The sequence below is a fragment of the Bactrocera neohumeralis genome, chromosome 4, assembly GCF_024586455.1.
Source record: "Bactrocera neohumeralis isolate Rockhampton chromosome 4, APGP_CSIRO_Bneo_wtdbg2-racon-allhic-juicebox.fasta_v2, whole genome shotgun sequence".
NCBI lineage: Eukaryota > Metazoa > Arthropoda > Insecta > Diptera > Tephritidae > Bactrocera > Bactrocera neohumeralis.
In genome coordinates this window covers 9,388,559-9,411,422 of record NC_065921.1, presented here as the reverse complement: position 1 = coordinate 9,411,422, position 22,864 = coordinate 9,388,559, and the positions used below count along the sequence as shown (strand labels likewise).

General features: G+C 36.4%; 1 protein-coding gene across 2 annotated transcripts in view; it reads left to right on the top strand.

Annotated features, from left to right (window-relative positions):
* The first annotated feature begins 3,840 nt into the window (after positions 1 to 3,840).
* Positions 3,841 to 22,864, top strand: part of LOC126755402 (protein dead ringer) — an 86,008-nt gene continuing 66,984 nt past the window's right edge. For both annotated transcript variants that reach the window (XM_050467953.1, XM_050467952.1), the window contains exon 1: positions 3,841 to 5,184. In XM_050467953.1, coding sequence (XP_050323910.1) covers positions 5,107 to 5,184 — 78 coding nt within the window. In that variant the 5' untranslated portion in view covers positions 3,841 to 5,106. The remainder of the gene's footprint in view (positions 5,185 to 22,864) is intronic.

Here is a 22,864-nt window from a genome sequence, read left to right as displayed (position 1 = left end):
TAAACTGGGAAGCATATTATGGTTTCGATGCAGCTGATAGAAGAAATTTTTGTTGTTTGGTATTTTACTTTAAATTTTTAATTGAAAAATAAAATCAAAAACATTGATCAATGCAGTAGAAAAAACAAGCCACTAAGCTTGCAATATATGCACATATGTATGTACATACATACATATATCCACTGTGAGTAAAAAATAGTAAGACTTTTTAATTTAAATTTCGAGCGAAAACCACTTCTGTGCCAAATGTCACATCAAATTAATTATTAATGTTTAGTATACGCTTGCCTTTTCGAAGTGTATAAAGTGCATTCGGCTACTTTTACGATGAGTGAAATTATTCACCGAATCAAATTTCTGGTGCAGAAACGTGCAGAATGTTGGAAAAGGTCTTAGGTGATAATTGTTTGTCGCGTTAACACCGAACAACCATCAGCATCAACTGATGGTCAACACGTCAATAAAATAAAGGAATTTGTGCATGAGAATCAATGATTAACAGTCTGAGATCTCACTGGCATAGTTGAAATATCGGAAGGATCAGTGTAAAGCATTATGAAAAATCATGAAAGATTTGGGCCTTAGTGAAATGCACTATTGGTTCAAAAATTTTTTCTAAAGGTAGCTTGGCCTTAACGTCTGTGAAACAACGCCTTCCGACTAACAAGATTTCATGAAACTTATTATTACTGGTGATGAGTCTTGGATTTATGTTTACGACCCGGAAACAGACGATCAATCGGCCGAATATCATAGCAAAGGTGAGCCCAAACCGAAAAACCAACGTCAAAGCAGGTCAAAAATCAAAGATACTTATGTTGACAGTTCGGTTATCGAGGTGCGATGCAGAACGTATTCCTTCCGACCGGTCAAACTGTCAACAGGGAATACTATTTGAGTGTAAGGTGTCGTATGCGCGAAGCTATTCGTAAAAAGAAGCCCGAATTATGGGTCGACAGCTCTTGGTTTTTGCACCACGATATCGCAACGTCGCATACTGCATTGTTTCTTCGTAAGTTTTTCGCCAAATTTTCAATATTTGCCTGATTTAACGCCGTGTAACTTCTAGCTATTCAACAAAATCAAACGAGCAATCCGAGGAAAAAGTTTTGAGAAGACATTAAGCGTGAATCGCTAAGCACATTGAAGGCTATTCCAGAAATTGACTTTACCAACTGGTTCGAGGATTGGAAAAATCGTTGGCATGTTGTATTGCGGCCATGGAGGATTACTTTGAGGGGGACTTATGTGTGTAGGTTTTAAAGAATAAATTAAGAATTTTAAAATCATCAGCAAAGTCTTGCCTATTGTCCATTTTTTGCTCATAATAGTACATACATACATACATACATATCTATATGGCATATACATATGTATGTATGTACATGTATGTAATATTGAATACAACTTTGCAATTCTAATATAAAAACAATTATTTTGCACGAGTCAGCGCCATAAAAGATTTTCCAATTAGTGCAAATATAATTTATTTATTTTTTTTTAAGTTTACTGCGCCATTTTGTTTAATGCCATTTTCGCATTGCTGTTTTGTGTTACACAAATTCGCAAATTCGCAATGCCTTATTTAATTATTTCAATTTCTAAACAAACAGCCATTTATATAACGGCCATTTAATGCAAAACAGCCATTTCCATTTTATTCACGCGAATTATGGGCAGTAAAAGGAAACTTTTTAAATAGCTAAAATCAGGGGCGTGGTAAATTTAATTAGTTACTCTGTACTACAAATACAAATGCAATTGCATGACGGGCGAAACTAAATTATATGTGAATTAAAGCACGAAAAGCGAATCATAAGCGCTGCACACACACACACACACAGAAATCGCGCGTTTGTTTGCGAAAATGTGTGCAATCGCAAATGTTACGAGCGATACATGCGCGCAAATATGGAGTAAATTTCAATCAACAACAAGCACAACAAAAACAAAAACAAAGGTAAAATAAAATGCCTGAGAAAACAAGCAACAACAACCACCACAAAACGAATTGAACACGCCCCTACTGATGAGGACCACGACGAGCGCGAGCGCCAGCAGGAAAAAATGTGAAAGGGCGTATTTTAATATAAATTTACGAATAAGGTAAATGAGAAATAAATATAAAAAGTATATAAAAAGGCGCGCGCACACAACGCCACACACACACGCACGCACACTTGCGCATAGCGCGCGATTACATTCTGATTGAAACGATGGCAATGCCAGCCATATAACGACGACTACGCCGTAGACGACAGCATTAACGATGATTACCAATGCGGCGCACACACGCACATACACCACTTGTGCTAGAGTGGAATAGCGCCACTAACGCGCCCCACTTTGAACACACGAATGGGCCGGCACGATATCAACGCCGAGCTGCTGCAATGTATCGTATGCAGAATATGTATGCGCGCCACAGCTGGGAGAGCGCGCATTTTATATTGAAACGATACGATTGTAATTCCACCACCACCTGCCAGGCAAATGGCAACAACAAAGGCAACAGCAATAGCAACAGTAGCAGCAGCCAGCAAAACAACCAACCACGCGGCCAAGTCACCCGACGACTGCCGCGCGCACACTACAAACAACGAGCGTAACGAAGACGAGCGACGCGGCGCGGCGCGGTCACGTAGAGCGCGCAGCGCCAAGCTTATGGCAAGCGCTCCAATAGCAAAGAAAATATAATTGAAAGAAGAGCCAACAAGCAATACAACAACAGTAATAAAATATATTCGTGCTTGTAGTTGTTTTAATGATTGTTATATAGCCATGCTATGTGGCGCGGTGAAAGGGCGATTGAGCGCTGTTGTGTTTGCTGCACGCGGATTGGTTGCGCTACAACACGGCATATACCAACAAAGCGCAATAAAAACCCCCTTAACAATTGCCTTTTTTCGACTGAATATTGTTATGATAGCCACATGTTGTTGTTGTTGTTATTATATTAGTGTTGATGGCACGAGGCGCATAGCGCACAAATAAAGAGCTGCAGAAATCTAATAAGACGAAACCAGCGAATGATTGGAAAAGTGAAACGGTAACGAAACACTGCAGAGCGCATAAAAAGTTGTTGAGAGCAAGAGCGCGTGTAAACGCAAAGGAACAAATCGTGTTTCATGGCGCAACGCGCCGGACTGATTGGCATTGGCACACTGCGGGCGCTGCAAATAGGTGAAAATTTCAAAGATAAGTATAATGTATAAATTGATATATGTATGGTACACCTTCTTCTTTTTGTTTGCTATTTTCTTGATTAGGCGCGCGCAAGCTAAGCGCGCACTCTCTCGCTCTCTCATGCATGCTCTCTTTCATGCATATGTGTTTATCAACGCTCATTGCTGCCGGCAATCAACATTTTGATCAATTATTGCAGCCAACCGCGGCCCCCAGCAATCTAGCGACGCGGCAGCGCGCCACTTTTTTCTCCTTTTCTGGGTGGCGGTTTCGTTTATTGCTATCATTTTACTGCTGCTTGCCGACCACTGCATATTCACATACATTCATATGTATGTTTGCGTATTTTTCTTGTTGGTTTTCGCATTCAATTGGCGCGTGTATCCGCATGCGGCGCTCTCAATTCCAATTCGAATCGAGTTTTCGACGCGCCGCTGTCGCTCGCCGACGCACGGTCGACGCTGTCGTCAGCGCCTCTGCATCACGTTGATTTGAATCGCAGCAGCGAAGTGTTGCTGCTTCGTGTTGTTGTTAAAGTTGGTATATTTCATCGGCGCTCTACCAATTCGCTGCTCTGCTGTGGCTGCGCGCTACCTCTGCGTTGCTCCGCTTAGCTGGTTGTTTTGTTGGTCGTACTCATTCGTGTCTGGATCGTTGTCGCTCAAAGAACACAATACTGTTTATTTTTTGCTTCAGCGGGTTTTCTGCCAATTTGCCGTTTATATTGGAATTCGATTGCGTGAAGGCGCTAGGGTGGCAATTTAGTGAATGATTGTGCAAGACAGAGGCGAGAAAAGTTAATAAAATCACTAATTACAATAAATTCATAAATTTATGAAACAATGTTATGCAAACTTAGCGGAGAAGAGTGAAAAATTATAAGAAAAAAGAAATATTAAACAATAACAATAGCAAAGTGTGTGAAATTTGTACGGAGAAACACAAAAAGGCATAGTAAAAACAAGTAACGGTGCAGTGCTTGCATGCATAAACACGCATAAACAAGCACAGGTGACAGACAAACAAAAACGAGTGCAAATCATTTTATATGAAAAGTGCATCAAATTGTAGAAGACTTGGCAGCGCCAATTAGTAAACTTCAGGCGAGTCTTAAAAAAAGTATTTTGTTAAAAAAAAAAAAAAAAAAAAAAAAAAAAACAAGTTATAAAGTTAATAATAATTTTACAAAACATCGCGAAAAATATATAATTTAATTTAACAAAGAAATCTCATACCCAGTGCAAATTACAACTACAACAGTAACAATAAAAAAACCAACGAGCGCCAACAACTTTGACAACGGCAGTTTTGTCTGCGTCGGTGGCTGTGATGTCAGCGTTAGCGCAGCTGCATGGTTTTCATAAGTGCTGCGGAGCATTTTTAACGGTACATCGTCAACTTATTTCTCATTTTTCTTGAAAATACACGATCAACAGGCGCTGGACCTTAAAATAAGAACGCTGTACGTTACTGTACGACAAGCAAACATACTTACATATATGTACATATATATTAATGGCTTCGTTGGTGGGATTGTGTAATGTTTTTGTTGTGTAACCCACGCATTTGAGCACGATTTTTTTTTTACTATTTTTGTGACTTATGCAATTTTACATAGACAAAATTGCCAATATTGAAGAATTCATAAAAACAACAACAAATTGATAAACAGCAACAATAGCAGCTTGCAAGTAGTTTCGGGTGCGTGCAAAATCTTATAAAGCTACAAACTTACATACAACTAATTGAACAGCTGCTCAAATAAAGTGATTTAAGCTTGAAGTATTTCTCGCAAAACTGTGCTTATGTGTGAGTGTATGTGTGGAAATACGCGTATTTTATTAATTGTGACAAATTTTGTGTAAAACGTGAAGCTTGTGGCAAAATAAGAAGCGAGTGAAAAAATTGTTGCTTTAATAAATGCAATTATATAATATGGATTGTACTGGCCGTCGTTCGAATCAAAGTGAACGTGATCCAGATTTAGGCGAAGATTTGGTAAGTGACGCAACCAAAAACTATGAAAATCCCTTGTTAGGCGGTGTGAACCTGTGTTTGTGTGTAGTAATTTTTATATAAACAAGGAAAAATAATAGCTTCCGCAGCATCGAAGTATTATAGCTTCATTTGTGTATATTTTTTATCATATAAAGAGGTCAGCTTTTATGGCTGCTATATAAGATTGTGATCTGATCAGAGAAATACGTTCGACGATTGCTTATTTGCCTTAAACCCTAATTTATGCCAAATTTTGTGAAGATACCTCTTCAAATAAAAAGGTTTTCCATACAAGGATTTGATTTTAATTGATCAGTTTGTATGTCAGCCATACGCTATAGTAGTCCGATCAGAACAATATGTTCAGGGTTTGTAGTGTTACATTGGAAAATAGTCTGTGACAAATTTCGTGAAGATATCTTGTCAAATAAAAAAGTTTTCTATACAAAAACTTGATTTTGATCGATCAGTTTGTTTGGCGGCTATAGGCTATAGTAGTCTAATATCGGCGGTTCTGGCATATGAGCAGCTTCTAAGAGTGAGAAGGGCGTGTGCAAGGTTTCGGATCGATATCTGTAAAACTGAGGTATAAGTTTCGTATATACAGATGGACAGAGAGCTATTGTAGCTATGTATTACAAGCTTCATAGCAAACTACTTCAGGGTGTAAAAATGTTGAAACATTTTCACAATTCTTATATTGTCAGTTGAAACGGAGAAATCTAGAAACCTCGAAGTTCCAGTTCTGTGCCAATACTGTAAAATGGGTTTCTACATTCACTGATAGAAAAGAATGGTACCTATAGATATTTAACATCTGATCTAAATTGACACGGACTGGTAGTATTTTATTATAATAACGAACAACCGACAACAAAAGGCGATTTAAATATTAAGTTTAGTTATTTCGAATGGAACGCATCTTGGATGCAGAAAGAATTCAATCTGTTATCAGATGGTGAAGCGGTAAAATAAATGTCTTCGAAAACTTACTTGATGCTCCTATAATTTCACGTGATTAATTTTTAAAATCTAAAAGCAAAGAAATACTGGTAATTCTTAACACAGTTTATAATAAAAATGCTTCAAACTGCCATGTCTGAACGTAGTACAATACAATAGGAATATTATACAAGCACACTCGTTCGTAAATTTCTTCAATATCATACATAAGGTGCGTTCCAAAGTAAACAGGACTTTTTGAATCTAGCGCCCACTGGTGGCGCCCTCTTTATGTCGACTGGTGCGTTAGAATCTGATAAATTTTATCGATTGTCCAGTGAGAATTTCATCGATCGGAAGTGAAGTTATTGCGTTTTAAGTGTCAGTATGTTTGTGTTATAGGTGCGAAAATGAGCTTCGAACACAGAGCCAACGTTAAATTTTGTTTTATAATTGGTAAAACTTTTACCGAAATGTTTCAATTGATGAAACAAATGGCGATGACCTATCCCGTAGCAAAGTGCACAGTGGTTTAACGTTTTGTTGTGAGGAAATTAGTAAAATTACTTTTTTTCAAATGTGGGCCAATCAAAATCCGTGATCACCGGAAATTTCATCGAAACTGTGCGTGAATTCATCAAAAATCAGCCGATTACTCATCATAGAAATTCATGGAAATGGCATTGGACATCTCCAAAACATCGATTTATCGCATTTTGACCGAACATTTGGGCTTACGAAAGGTGACGACCAAAAATTGCTCAGAATCCAACATTCGATCGATGCTTGTGACCGATTATTTGACCAAAAATCTCAATTTAACCATTAACCACTCTCCGTATTCACCTAATATGGCACCGTGCGACTTTTCCTTTTCGGAAAAATGCATTTGCCCATGAAAGGAAAGCGTTATGCAGACGTAGAGGCCATTCAAAAGGCTTGCACCGGCATACTGGCGGCCATACCGGCCAACGAGCTAAAACACTCGTTCGACATGCTTTTGGACCGTGCAGAAAGCTGTATTGAAGCAGAAGGAGACTATTTTGAATAAAATAAATTGATTTTTGCCGAAAAAACCATTTGTTCTGTTTTTTTTTTTAAGTTCTGTTTACTTTGGAACACACCTTGTACATATACGGGTGTATTATGATAAAAATTTTACGGCAGCTCTGACTGGAACACCCTGCGTACAATATTTATTTATTTTATTTTGTTTATATAAAAGCAAAGCTTTATGACCACGTCGAATACAGCAGTTTAATGTTGAAAAAAGTCTTTATAGCAAGCATGCAATGATTTTAATAATCAGCTCACGGGTAATAGATTTGTGTTCGATCATTAATTTGATTAAATGTTAATGCATAAATCAAAATGCTTATGTCATAAAGAGTCAATATAAAGTGTATGTTTGTGTGTATGTGTGTCTGCTTGTTGTTCAACCACTTTTGTTTAATTTTAAGGGGTTTTTGTAAAATCCGGCTTTTGATTTATCATTTGATAATTATTTTAGAAAGAAAAATATAAAATATTATACAAAAAAAAATTTAGAAAAAGAGATACATTTTTATACAAAAAACAAACTAAAATTTGTTGAAAGATATTTGAATGGCTAAGCTAGTCTATTGGTCAAAAATACTACTGGGTGCCGTTGAGGCGTCTCTAAGGTTACTTTGAACATATTTTCCGTGCTGTTTCCAACAAGAGGTGGCTGCGTGGCACACAACACGTGCAACAACCGAATTATTGGGAGAAAAATTTAAAGATTCGATTATTTTAAGAAATTGTGACATTGAATGGCCTCCAAGGAATTGTGATTTAACAACATTAGACTACTTCTTGTGGGATTATTTGAAGTCATTGATCTTTAGCAATAAACCAGACCCTTTTCAAGCTTTAGAAGCCAATATTGAACGTGCTATTCTTCACAAACGACTTGATTTAGTGGAAAGTACTCGAAAATCGGGTTCATAGAATTCGCTCCTGCAAGATACATAAGTCGTGTAGGTAATTTGAATGGTGTTATACTCAGAACTTATTGTTTCGATTGTACTTCAAAACATTAAATAAAAAACATCTCAATTTCCTTAACAATTAGCGTTTTTTTAAAGCAATCATATCTCTCTTATTGGAAAACGCTGTATTTTATACGTTTATCTTGATTGGGTTTTCGGGAAGATTATTTGACAAACTTGAGAATTTTGACACAACATACGACTTTTATAACTTAGCGGAATCGGCACTTAAAACTTTAAACACAACAACATGAATGGTTCTTCAACAATTCCGAACGTTTTCAGCGGATGTTTTCACGCAAACGCCTCAATACGGTTAAATAGAACTCCTTATTGACCGTCTGTCCCTCCGGAACAAATTCATCCTGCACCAAACCACGAATATCGAAAAAACAATAAGAATCACTTTGATTTTTGAGCGAATTTGGCGTGGCTTTTTTGGTTTTGCCTCGTTTTTTTCTCGCCATTCCGATGATTGTTGACTTGTTTGTATGTCACCCAAATAAACCATGACTCTTCGGCTGTTATATTGCTCTCCAAGAATGTCGGATCGGATAGATACTTGTTTGCGGTACTCTTTTTGAAAAAAATTCATCTTTATCTAGACGCGTCGAGCAAGAACGCGTTTCATACCGAAAATATTCACCAAAATCATTCAAATGGACTCGCGAAAAATGTGGAGCTCTCTTGCCATCTCTCTAACACTTGCCTAGCGACTTTCAAGCACCATATCCTTCAACTTTTTAATATTTTCAACAGTTGCATAGGTCGAGGGTCTTCCAGAATGAGGCTTGTCTTGATCGATCTGATCTCTCGCCCATCTTTGAAGGTTTTGAACCATGCGTAGGCTTGTGTTTTTCATAAAACTGAATCACCGTAAGCCTTTTCTAACATTGGCAAGGATTCAGTACACGAAATTTGGTTATAAATACAATTTCCGGGTGCTTTTTTTTCACCATGATGGCCATATGCACTTGGAAACAAGCTGCCGCGAATCATAATAATTCAATTAAAATAAAACTTGACTCACTAACGTTTTATTGAGAAGCATGCAATCAGCTGAAAATAAGCAATAAATAATAATATCAATAAACTATATAACAGGCATTTTTGGCGTCGGTGTGAATTATGACGATAAATAAATTCAATTAACTTTTCTCATTAATTTCGATTTGCTTGCCCGCCCGCCTTCTTGGTGGTGGGGCAAGTGTTGGGCTATAAAATCGAAAACACGTCAACGGATTTGAAATGTACTTATGTACACAGTTATATAGTCGCATTTATGTAAATAATTCGGTGTATGTAAATTTGTACACACACATATTTATATTCAATTAAAGCGCGCCAATGACTAAGTGCTGCTCGCTGCGAAGTCATAAAAAAGCGTCCACAGCGGCGCGCAGGTAAATGTGAGAAATCAAAAACTCGTCATATTATTAAGTCAATATCGAAAAATGAAATCACACACACACATGCACGCATACACCTGCAGGTGAGTGAATATATTTGTTAGCATGTAAATAAACCGTTGCTGGAATACAATGCCTTCAGTGTGATGCCGACAACAATGAATTATATTTTTTCAGTTGCTCGAAGAGTTTGTGATATCAACACATCTCACCGCGCTGATGAGGAGCTGCTTTTTGCGCTCATCGCTTTGGAGCCAATAGCTGGTTCGCCGGCGGGGTAAGGGGTAGCGTTGGAGTCTGCGCGGCAGCCAAGTTCACACAGCGTTGCATGCTGTGGGACCTGCTTGGTGTCAATTTGACTGTGCCTTCCTGTCACACGGCCAACAACGGTGCTTCACTTTGTGTGCGTGTGTGTGTGACTGTGTTCCGCACCTTGTTTGCTCTGCGCCGTGCTGTCTGTCCAATTTCCAAGATTTCTTTTAATTTAAAATCACACTTGTTTTTTGATCGCATATGTGAATTAATTGTTTAAATATTTACATTATTTGTTAGTGAGCTAAATGAATATTAAATGGCATACCTTTATAGTAGTATGTCGCTTCATTCGTCACTTCATCACTTCGCGCTTTGAGCGGGTTAACAGCTTTCTTGGTGTGGATTGAAGATATTCTATTTTGACATTTATGGTTGTTGTTGTTGTGAGAATGTTGGTTTTTAGTGTTGTTGTTGTTGTGAGTATGTTTGTTTTAGTGTTCTTGTTGTTGTTGTAAGAATATCGGTTGTAATTGTTGTTGTTGTAGACATTGTTGTTGTTGTATACATTGTTGTTGTATTATTTGAGTTGCTTGATGTTTCTGCTATTGTTTTCAACTTCTACCAACAACACTAACAATAATGAGCTGTTTCGAAGCCGAACGTTACTCATTGCAAGCCGTTGACCATTGAAGAAGCTGCGAAGCCCAAATTAGTTAACTAGGTGCTGTACTGTTATTATTTCTAACAGCACTGGCTAAGCAGGTGGCAACACAATTTCACTCAAATCAAAAATCAATGGGTTTTATTTAGAAATTAGAGGTTCTTGTTGTTTTAGCGTTATAATTGGAATTGTCTGTTTTAAGCTTCATGTTAGGACTGAGGAACAGCGTACATCTTGTCACATTTATTTACATTGCTTTACAGACAAACAAGAAACAACCGTTAAATGCGGCTGCATCGAAGCTTTAATACCCTTCACAAATAAAAAAGCTGCCATTGAAGAACTTGATTTTGTATGGCAGCTATATGCTATAGTGGTCTGATCTGAACAATATGCACGTAGACTGCAGAGTTGCTTCGGAAAATAATCTGTGTCTAATTTCATGAAGATATCTTGTCAAATAAAAAAGTTTTCGATACCAGAACTTGACTTGGATCGGTCAATTTGTATGACAGCTATAAGTTGTAGTGGTCTGATTTGAAAAATATGTTCGGTGATTGTAGTATTGCCTTTTACGATAATCTGTGCCAAATTTCGTGAAGATATCTTCTCAAATAAAAGAGTTTTTCAAACAAAAACTTGGGTTTATTTGAACAACTTATATGACCGCTATATCGTATAGTAGTCCGATTTGAACAATTTGTTCGGAGATTGTGTCGTTGTCTACGACAATAGTCCATGACGAATATCGTGAAGATATCTACTCATATAAAAAAGTTTTTCAAATAAGAACTTTATTTTGATTGATCAGTTTGTATGGCAGCTATATGCTATATTAGTCCGATATCGGCGGTTCTGACAAATGAGTAGCTTCTTGGCGAGAAAAGGACGTGTGCGTAATTTCAGTTTGTTATCTCAAAAACTGATTGCTAATTCCTCGTGTTTAGTTCAGGGTATAAAAAACAACAAGGAGAGAGCAATTTCTCTTTAAATGAAAAAGTGGGCTTAATAACAAAAAATCACCAAATAGACAATTACATTGTTGTTGTTAATTGTTTGTGTACATACTCGTTATTTTGTAGGCAATTTTATTATGTAGATATCTTCAACTTCCCACGGCATTTTATTTTAAGCTTCTTTTAACTCTTTTTAGGCAAATAGAGAGTTTTAGCTTTTTTATTTCCTCAAAATATATTTACCTTGGATTTTTATTGTTAAAAAGTGTTTTATAGAAGCTCAAGTTTGCGTGAATTCCCTATTTTGTTTGATCAATACTGTATTTAATGCTTGTTGAGAAGCTACAAAAAGTGTTTATTTAATAACTTTGATAAAGCAGTTAAGCTTGGGAACCCCGCATTTTGTTTGCTCACTGGGAGAGTGTGAAAATCTTATAAAGAAAGTGTTACAAGTGCATTTAGCAGCTTGTTTAGATTTCCCAGTGATTTATGTATTTATTTAAATACGAAAGGGATACATATGTATGACTTGAGAAAAGCAGGTTGGAATGTTCAAAAAATCAGTTTGATCCGGCAGGGAGCATTAAACAAGTAGATAGGTGAGAATAAACTGTGAATAAGAAAATCAAGTGTGAGACGTCATTCAGAGCACCTCTTGCGACGAAATGAGCCTCATCGCTGAAGATGATTTTTCGATGAAAATCCGGATCATTATCAAGTTCTTGCACAGCCCAATTCGCGAACAAACGACGATTGTGGTGGTCAAGCGGTTGCAATTCTTGAGTCAAGTTGATCTTGTAAGGATGTAAACCAAGATGCCCAACGCTTGAGAGACTGATTTGGGTATTTCTCAATTGATGCGCTGGCGTCAGCCACTACGAGACACTTCTTTGTATCACTGGCACGACAACATTTTGTACTGTGCCTATGGATTAAAAATTTTTCCACTAGACGCTCAATCGCTGATCTGACAGGACGATTATGACGACCATAAATTGGACGTAGCGCCCTTAAAGTTGAGGCCATTGACTCTAAATTTTGGTAGTAATTTTTAAATAATTTCAACTCGTTGGATCATGTGTCTTTTCATGATGAAATGGCAAACCTTACTGAAGAGAAATGTCGAAAGAGCGGGAAAAAATATAGCGTTGTTTGCTATCCCTAACTGTCTACTTTTGTAGCGTTCCTAATGAAAACACCGTTAGATTGTCCTTTTCTTATATTACCATATTTGCCAAAGCATTAGTAGTAGTCAAACACACAGATCTCTGATACCGTGCCACAGAAAATTTTTAGCCGTCTCTGAAAGGTGCAAAAATTTCAGGGATATTAACTCGTTTTATAGTTATTTCTTGACCAGATAATATCAATAGCAGACCACAGATATTTGTAGTCTAAAATGTGTTAGAAATACCATCTGATCAAATTTGACCTGGACTGGTAAAAAAGAGTTCACGTGTTTTAATACAAATCTTCATTACCACCTTCAAAATAGACCCCTAAGCCAATACAATCATGCCAACATTTAATCCAAATTTTTCTACACTTGCTATGAGCCTCGGCTCGGATAGACGTCAGTATTTTTCCTTCAGCGAGTTTTGGCATTTTCAGTTTTGGCTCATTTTGGGACCGTATGTCGATAGAATGTTGGACAGTTTCGAAGGCATATTCATAAACCCGCGTCTTGTCACCAGGAATAATGCGTTTTGATGAATGTGGGGTCCTCAGCTCCGTTGGTAAACAGCTCTTTTGCGACATCTCGATGTCGTTTTTGCAAAAGTTTAAGATCCTTTGGTACGAGCCCAGCATTGATTGTCAATAAGAGAGGTGTATTGTCGTAGATCGCATGTGAGAAGTTTTTGTCGATTTCACCACCTTCACTGAATGCCTTGAACCAGTTTTCAACGTTTCCCAGCCTTGGCCTTCCATTGGAATCACAATAATGTTGATTGTTCACGGTAAAAATCGCCCGATAAACGTCGTTGACAAACAGCTGTTAACCTAACACTAACTGACATAGGTAGGTATGGAGATCAAACTTCATACGATCATAAAAAGGTTATATCAATCTGTGAAAAAAGCAGTTTAAATGGATCAGTCCATCTCAAATTTGATCAGATGATATCGTACGTTGAAGATTTCCTGCTGATTCCAACAATGTTAGGCACACAAATAACGTATTTACTTATATTGGACCCCTTATAATATTAAACAGTTTTTGTTTTTTTTTTTTGCATAAAAGTTCATTAAGCAAAGCTCAAGACTGCTGAGACTTGTCTCAAAACTTCTTAGACCACCCAAACTACGCATAAATCTATCATTAACTTTATGATAATAAAAACACTTGAAAGTGGAAAGAATAAAATGACTTAATCATCCTTGGATTTCTTAATTAAAAACGCTGCTTTACCCGCTCTGCAGGGCTTATAAAATTAAAATTATCCCCCCAAGTTCAGCGTTAATTCGCCACTTGATTAATACTCTCACTCAATTAACTATAGTTATCAAATATCTATTTATATATTACTTGATGAGAGTACATTTACCCTCATATGATTCGCAAAAATTTTCGCTCAGAATTCTCACATAATTTAATAATCCCGCTGGCAACCCGCATTAACCACGAAACCACCAATTTAATTCAAATCTATATGCCCTTCGGTTAATAAGCGGGACCCTTTACACTTCCATAGAATTGACTGTAAATTGAATGACTTTTAAATTGCGAGAAATCACAGCAAATCAAAGTTTTTGGAAATAAAATCATTCTCATACTAATATAAGATATATTGTAATATGGGCGTGCGCCTTTGGCTCGCTGATCGCTTGATTCTATTGTCTTTTCAGGATTAACTTGGGCGCAAACTCGGTGCTAATGAAGTGGCCGCTATAAGTTGATGATGAAAATTTGATGCCACACAGCTATAATTTAGATTTAATCACATGGCGCAGCGAGCGTTGAACGCCGATCAGCGGCTAACGATCAATGTGATCATGGCGATCGTGTCGATCAATGAGAACTGAGAATGCGCACATTCAAATGGCTGCTAATTTAATTAAGTAAATGATATGTGGTAAAGTAGGCATGCGGCAAGGGAGCAGAAGTCTATGTAATGCAGTGAGAAGTGCTAGGCAGTGGGGGAACTTGTGCTTAGTAGCGGCATTTGACAGCTAACAGAGTGCTTGGCGTTAATGGTTGATGATTTTTGGACTGTGTGATAAGTGGTTGTTGCCCTGTGGCAGCATATTAAGATTTATAAATTTGAAAATATGCAGATTTTAATATTTTAACTCGATAACGTGGCAGAATTTCGGTTACTGCTAAACATGATTTATCTACATATGTATGTGTGGATGTACATATATGTACATATATTTATGTATGCATGTGTGGATGTATGTATATATTTTTGTATGTATGTATGTGTGGATGTATGTATATATTTTTGTATGTATGTATGTGTGTAATTATGGCATCTTTGAACGCTCCACTGTCCATTGACTTGTCTTAAAACGGTTTATAGCGCGTTGATCGCTTTGTCATTTGCTGGTTATTCGTCTCTATGCCCGTTAGACCATTAATTTCTCTAATTTATCACTCATCTGCTTACATATCCACATTTATTTATATTTCTAGATATTTGCAGTGCGTTCAACGCTTCGTAATAGCCCTGTTTGTAACTAATTTAATTAGCCACATTTTATATTTATTATTAGCATATTTTTCTGCTGACCCCTAGGGCTTACAATTCGCTGAATAACAATATATATATTTGTGTTTTTCTGATTTTTCTATCTACATATATGCTTCTCTCGCTTCTCTCGTTTCGCCGCACATTTCGCTTCCCATTCACAGATTCTTTTTTCGTCGCTTGCTTGCTGTGCCCCCGTCTCGTCACTTCTATTGCTGTTTTCGCAAAACGGAAATAGCAACACGTGCTGCGTGTCTGGCGGCACATTTGTGCTACCAAGCCAATGCTCAAATGCTTCATTCGTCCTCTTTTCGGCATTATTTGGCCATTGCACAACTACATATCTTTGTAGATGTGTGTGTGTTTTGTTGCGCTTTGTTGGAGTTTAAGTGTTCCCACATTAAATCGGACAAAGTTGTTGAGATTTTATCGCATGAAATTTTGACTTTTGAAAAATCGTTGATGTTTTGTTGTTCGTCGAAGAAACACATTCCCTTCAGTTGTATGGAAACCATACGTATAATACCCTTCACAGGTTCATTTTTTATTGGATATACAATAATTGCATATAAAGAACTTTACATTTTGATTAGCCAGTTGTTATGGTAGCTATATCCTATAGTGATCCTATATCGGCAGATCCGACCAATGAGCAACTTTTTGGGGAAAGACGGAAGTGCAAAATTTCAAATCGATATCTCAAAATTGAGAGCCGTTTCCGTTGTGGCAAAATTAATATACCCTGTTCAGGGATTATCTGCCGAGATTACGAAAACTGGACATCAATTTTCTATCATTTAGTAAATTTGAGATAACGCAGTTTTACCAACACTCTACATGTGTTTTCTAATGGGTCAGCATGGTATCATACTCGACCTTGTTAATGAACTCGCGCTAAATTGGCAAGTGCGACCAAGAAAGGAAGGCTCACATGGAAATAAACACAACTTTTTCATTCCCCAATAGAGAAAACTGTAGCAATGACTCTCTGATCGACAGTTCCAACGACGAAATCTACATATTCACCGACGGATCAAAGCGTGAAATCGGAATAAGTGCGGGCTTCTTCTGGAGCAATCCATACACAGAAGATAACTTCAAACTAAATGACTACAATTCAGTCTTTCAGGGCGAAATTGTGAGCATAACAGGAGGTGCCAAGTAGGCCTCTGCTGTAATTAGCAACTACATAAACCTTCTAGTGGATAGTCAGACGGTAATTTGGGCTAGCCGTAGTGCTAAAACCAAACATCAGACTCTTATTAGGTACCTCAATTAGCATCATCTGGGTAACCGGAATAGAGGGAAATGAAAAGGCAGACGAGTTAGACCGCTCAGGGGCACTTGCATACACGATTCCCATAAGCTGCTCCAGGTCATTCGGCTCCTTCAACGATTGTTTCAAGTAATGCACCAACACAGGGCATACAATACTGTTAATTTGGGATAGCGTTGCTCCTACTTCTAGGCATAAGAGAGCTTACTAAAATCGTAGGGGTCAGCATTGGGAAGCTATCATTAATTTTTTCATTGTCTTATTAAATTCTACAACACCTCTAGAAAGTTGTGAGCTCGAGGTTAGCTAGGCTAAGTGCTCCGTCTTTAAACGCGTTTTTTATACGCTGAACAGGGTATATTAAGTTTGTCACAAGGTTGTAACTCCCAGAAAGAAGCGTCGGAGACCCTATAAAATATATATATAAATGATCAGTATGTTGAGCTGAGTCGATTTAACCATGCCCGTCTGTCTATCTGTCTGTCCGTTTGTCTGTCTGTCCGTCCGTCCGTCCGTCTGTCTGTATATATACGAACTAGTCCCTCAGTTTTTAAGATATCCTTTTGAAATTTTGCAAACGTCATTTTCTCTTCAAGAAGCTGCTCATTTGTCGGTACGGCCTATATCGGACCACTATAACATATAGCTGCCATGTAAACTGACCATCGGAATCGAGTTCTTGTATGGAAAACTTTCACATTTGACAATGTATCTTCACCAAATTTGGTATAGATTATTTCCTAAGGCAGCAATGTTATCTGCGAAGAAATTGGTCAGATCGGTTAACTATAGCATATAGCTACCATACAAACTGAACACATAGTTACTAAAAGAAATGGACCTGTGAAGAGTATATTAGTTTCGGTGCAGCCGAAGTTAACGTTTTTTCTTGTTTTTCGATAACAACTATTTGAAAAAAATAAATGCCGCGAAATTTTCATTGAAATATAAATTTTTTTGTAAAAATATCTACCAAAAATCCAACTTTCATTTCTTTGCCTTCGTCCAAGTTCTAAGTTAAGGTTTTCACTAAAACACGTATTTTTTCACTTTCGTTGATATTGTAAGCAGTTATCCTGCCAACGCGTTCGCATCTTTTTTCCGAAGCGTCACCGGAAATGGCGTCGCAAAGGCCGAGTTTGTAATATATTTTTTTTTCAAAAATTTCAAAATTTCTTTGTATAATTGTAACAATAAAAAAATTCTAATAAAGTATTTAATAAAAAATTATAATAAAATATTTAATTTTTTTTTAATGAAATATGTAAAAAATGCTGTTTTTTACCCGAGGAAACTCATATAACCCCTTAAGATTTCACCTACACAAAATGGGGAAAAGTAGAGTTCGCGGAATGCAGAGCGTGCGTGGAGATTATGAGACACTGGATCATTATCTTTACAAATGCGCAGCCTTCAGAATCAGGTTTTATACCCAATGCACTAAGTTGCTGGATAAGGCTTAATTTGTTTGCCATTCGGGTGCAGAAAGACTTTTTGGAAGCTAACTATCCGAAGGATTTGTCTTGTTAATTGGTTTCTCTGTGTCTGTCAATATAATTGCTGTTTCGGGTTATTATGTATACTGCCAGTAAACAATTAAAGGTCGGAAGATGAACCAAGTGTATGTCCGTCGAAGTTTAAGTCGGTCTCCGTTACCAGAGACGTCACCGAACCTTCCTAAAGCGGTATTTATCTTCACCTAAAAAACTCCAAAGCGAACAAAATGAACAAAATGAAAAAGAGTTATAAGCCGAAAAACAATTTACGAAATTACAATATAGTACAGGGTCCGACAGGGTAATCGAATCAGAATGATGATAAAAATACTTTTCCAAACCGAATTTATGGCTTTTTTAATTGGTTCTTCGAGTGCCAGACCCTGTATATCCAATAATTAGATACCTTTCTTGAAAGTTTCTACGTCACATGCGGCACAGTGAAAAACAGCCACCACCAGCTGAAAACTCCCTGACAAAAATCGTTAATATAACTCTTCTAAAGCAGTTTAGCCACTAAACAGCTTGCAGCCATCGAAAAATGCATTCTATGGAGGTCGCTTAGGAATGCCGCCACAATAACAAACCGCCATTAATGTTACCGTTATGAACGCAGATAGAAGAGTGTCAAAAATGGCGGCAGCAGCGTTGATAAAAGCCATTATACATTTATGGGTATCTAATACACATACAAACATATACACGCATATGTGTGTATATTAAACTATGTATGTGGCAACTCACAAGTTTGGATTAAAAGTAGAGCGACGCTGTGTGGCGAGTGTCAACACTGTTGCCTCGAGCGTTACGCACACAGCGCACCGGAGGGGGGCCTCATGGCTTAAGCTGACCGGTTTCCGCGTTCAAATGCGCCGATGAAGCGAGCGGTATAAGCGGTTTGGTAACTGTTGGTTGCACATAATTTCTATAAACTCGCGAGCATATCAGTATTCATATATAGATACATACATATGTATGTATATGAATGTGTGTAGGGAAACGCACACATTTGAGCATAAAAAATATGTAAATTTTATATTGACTGCACATATTTGCAATTTAGTCGCAAATATACATATGTATATAATATGTATGTTCCTAAAAACACGCATACATACATACATACACACATACATACATATGTATGTTTGTCAGTTTGCTTTTGCTGCGACCTGAAAGCGTTCACCATTGCAGTTTCTGGCGGCTCTTTTCGTTTTTTTTTTTAATTTGTTTATTTTTTTGCTTTTGGCAATTGTTTTGCTCTTTTTCCGCTCCATTGCCTTGGGGTTAAACTAATCGCAGGCGCTTATACGCGGAGTTATAGCGCGCGGTCTGGCACTTTGCACATTTGCATCGCAGCCATTGTTTGATTTTGAAGTAATCGCATATAAATAAGTATCATATATACATACATATGTATGTATGTATGTATGTATGTATGTATGTATGTGTGAATTGTTTTGGCAAATTATAAATATTTTTTATCTTTTTGCAAGTTTATTAGTATCATTATTTTATATCCAAACGAGTTTATGCAAATTTCGTGAATATGAATACCAGATTTTTCGATTTTTAGATTTTTTTCTTCATGTGTATGTTCCAATTTATGTGAACTTAGCATGTGTGATTTTCATAAATGAATATTCAGTTTTGTACAAAGAGCATTATGGATATCTGTGCATATGTATTTAATTAGTCGTTCAGGAAATTTCGCGCTCTGACACCGTCACTAAAAGCAACACTGTGGGGTGCATCCGGAAAATGCGGATGATGTGAACACTGCAACCATTTTACTTTATTTATTTATATCTACATATCTTTGTATAGAAATATGTACATAGTAAATATGAACATACATATTTATACATTTATGACCATATTTATTTATATTAAGACAAGAAAGCAACTGGAAATTGTAATAAAATTCCCGGGGTAATAGTATTTCAAATTAATGTATTTTGCTAAGTTAGTAGGACTGTCCTTAATTACTATGCGAAATATGAGCGCGATCTGTCAGCTAGTTTGTTTACGTTTACAGCAGCTGCTTAAGGGGTAGCCTGCTTTGGAGGCCTAAAAAATCGAATTTTTGAGGATTTTTTTGGGAGGGAAAGGAATAATTGATTAAAGCGAAATTTCTAGAGCTTATAGGGTATCTAGGGTTTATATATTTAAATATCATCTGCAAATTTTTTGGATACGAAACCTTTTATCGGGCAGGATGCAGCTCGCAATTTCTATCTGAAACAAAAAATTCAAAAAGATTCATATTTGTTAATAATTTATCTTCTAGTTAAACTAAGAAAATTCCAAAAATAGTGTAAAATTCTAAGATCATTTAAACAATTTAAAAAAAAATGTTTTTTTTTTTAATTACTCTATGTTGTTGAACAATATTTTCACATATTTTTCTTAGTTTTTTTAGTTTAAATAGAAGCTAATTTACTGCCAAAGACAATAAAATTTTGCCCCAATTCCATACGAAATTTAGTTTTTTTCCCATCCTGCCCGCCAATTAAGAAAAATCGTAAAAATGCAAAACCAGGAAATCGCGCGTCAAAGTTTTCGCTTCCTGCCAAAGCGCTCATTGTATACCAGCTAGACGCTCGGCCACTATTCACCCTCTAGCCTAGATAATATTTCGAATTCCCATCTATAACTTTGGGGACATATTCTCAGATAATTTTTAAAGAGATTTACGCAAAAAACGATTTTTGAAGGTTCTAAAGCAGGCTCATCCCTCAAGTTGGTACACCTCTGCAGTGCGATGCGATTTTTACAATGGATAAAAATATTAAATAATGAATTTGTCTCAAATTTTGTGTACGAAATTGATGGAAACGTTTGAAAAGGCTTACAGTGATTCTAATTTATCAAAAATACAAGTCGACGTGTTGTATTAAGCCTGGAAAGACGCTCGAGAGCTCGTTGAAGACAAGCCTCCTTCTGCCTTTGGATTCTCTTCAACTGATGAAAATATTAAAAAAGTAAAGGATATGATGCTTGAAAATCGTCAGGCAAATGTTAGAGAGATGGCAAGAAAGCTCAACATCTCTCGCGAGTCCATTCGAATGATTTTGGTGGATATTTTGGCTATGAAACGCGTTCTTGCTCGACTCGCTTCGATAAAACTGATTTTTTTTTTTCGAAAAAAATACCTCAAACAAACAGGTCTCTTTGTACATGCTGGATCGTGCGAATTCCGATCCCACATTCATGGAGAGAATTATAAAAAAAATTATAAAATTCGGTGAAGGACCTGAAGGCCATCCCAAAAACTGCTTATAAAAAGTGTTTCGAGGACTGGAAAAATCGTTGGCATACTTCTCCAATCTCTTTTCTGAACGTGTCATGTCGTCCCAAAGCTATAAATTAGCTGTGGTGGAGCTGTTATTAAATGTCGCAAAATTTTTTTTAGGGCCCAAGAGAGGCTTCTCATTTGCTCTATCGAATGCGGAGATAATGGCAATAATATACCCACTAGTCCCGTAGCCGATATCTAGAAGGATTTCCGAAAAAAGAAATAAATTAAGAAAAAAAAAAAACATTTAAAATATTCGAAATTTGAAAAAAATAATACTATAGTTTTCTTTCTTTGAAAAAAATCCCAAAATTTTTATTTTTAAAGCGTTGAAAATGTATATGCCGACTAAATTAATTTTATTTATTTTTTTTTGAATTCTTTTTATATATATTTTTTTAATTTGTTTAATTTATTAAACATTTTTTTTTTTTAATTTTTTTAATTTATTTTTTTTTTTTTTTTTTTATAATTTTTAACATTTTTTTTTTTTTTTTTTTTTTTTTTTTTTTTAATTTTTTTTTTTTTTTTTTTAAAATTTTATTTTTTTTTTAATTTTTATTTTTTTTTTTTTTTAATTTTTTCTATTTTTTTTTTGTTTTTTTTTTTATTTTTTTTGGTTTTTTTTTTTTTTATTTTTAAACAATTTTTTTTTTTTGAAGTTTTTTATTTATGGATTTCTAAATTATTTTTTTATTTTCTTTTATATATATTTTTTTTAGCTGCGTTTAAGTACTTGTTATTGTTTTTGTTAAAAGGCGCTGGTTGATTGTATGCCATAGACCCTTGTAATAAGAACTTTCCTAGAGCTACTTGGATTTGGGTATTAGCCACATTTTCTAATCGCACATGTTATATCCTATATATGTATGTATGTATGTACATAAGTGAACCAAGGAGACACATACAATAATATGTACACATTTTATTTTGTGTTTTTTTTTTGTTTTTGTCTTTGAGAACATCAAAAAATTTCCATACAACATTTCAAATGCCATAAAATACTTGAGCATATTATTATTTTTGTGAAAATTTACGACTAATCCAACGCACATTAAACCAACAATAGCAACAACAACAACAACAAGCAAATATAACCATAAAATAAGTTGAAGAACTCAATCTGTTTTCGATATGCCTCACAACAATGCCGCCAAACAAAGGCCGATGTGTCAGGCCCAGTTTGCGATATCTGCTGCTTGTTATACCCTGCACACACACACACGCGCACACACATGTGTTTAAGTGCGTCAGCAGTTGATCCTTGCGGCTAAAAGCGGAAAGACACACATTTAATGCGCTAGTACGGCTATTATTATTGTTGTAAAATGTTGTTGTGTTTCTCGGAAAATCAAATGATCCTTCGCAGTGTAATAATATGCATATACTAACAGTTACTATATACATATAATACATACCTACATTGCATATAAATGCATATCTGAATGTCTGAATATATGTATATGTATGTATGTTTGTATGGATGTAACTGTGTGTTAGTGTCGTCAGCGGTATATAATCTCTATCCTTCGAGCATAATGCGATGATCCTGTTGGCACGTTGCGCCTGCGTGAACAATCAAACTATTTTCATTTGCATGAATAATGAAGAGAAATCGGCATTTGATTGTCCTTTGTCGAAGGCAGGCTGGCGCGCAGCCGACTGGTGGCCAAAGCAAGATGG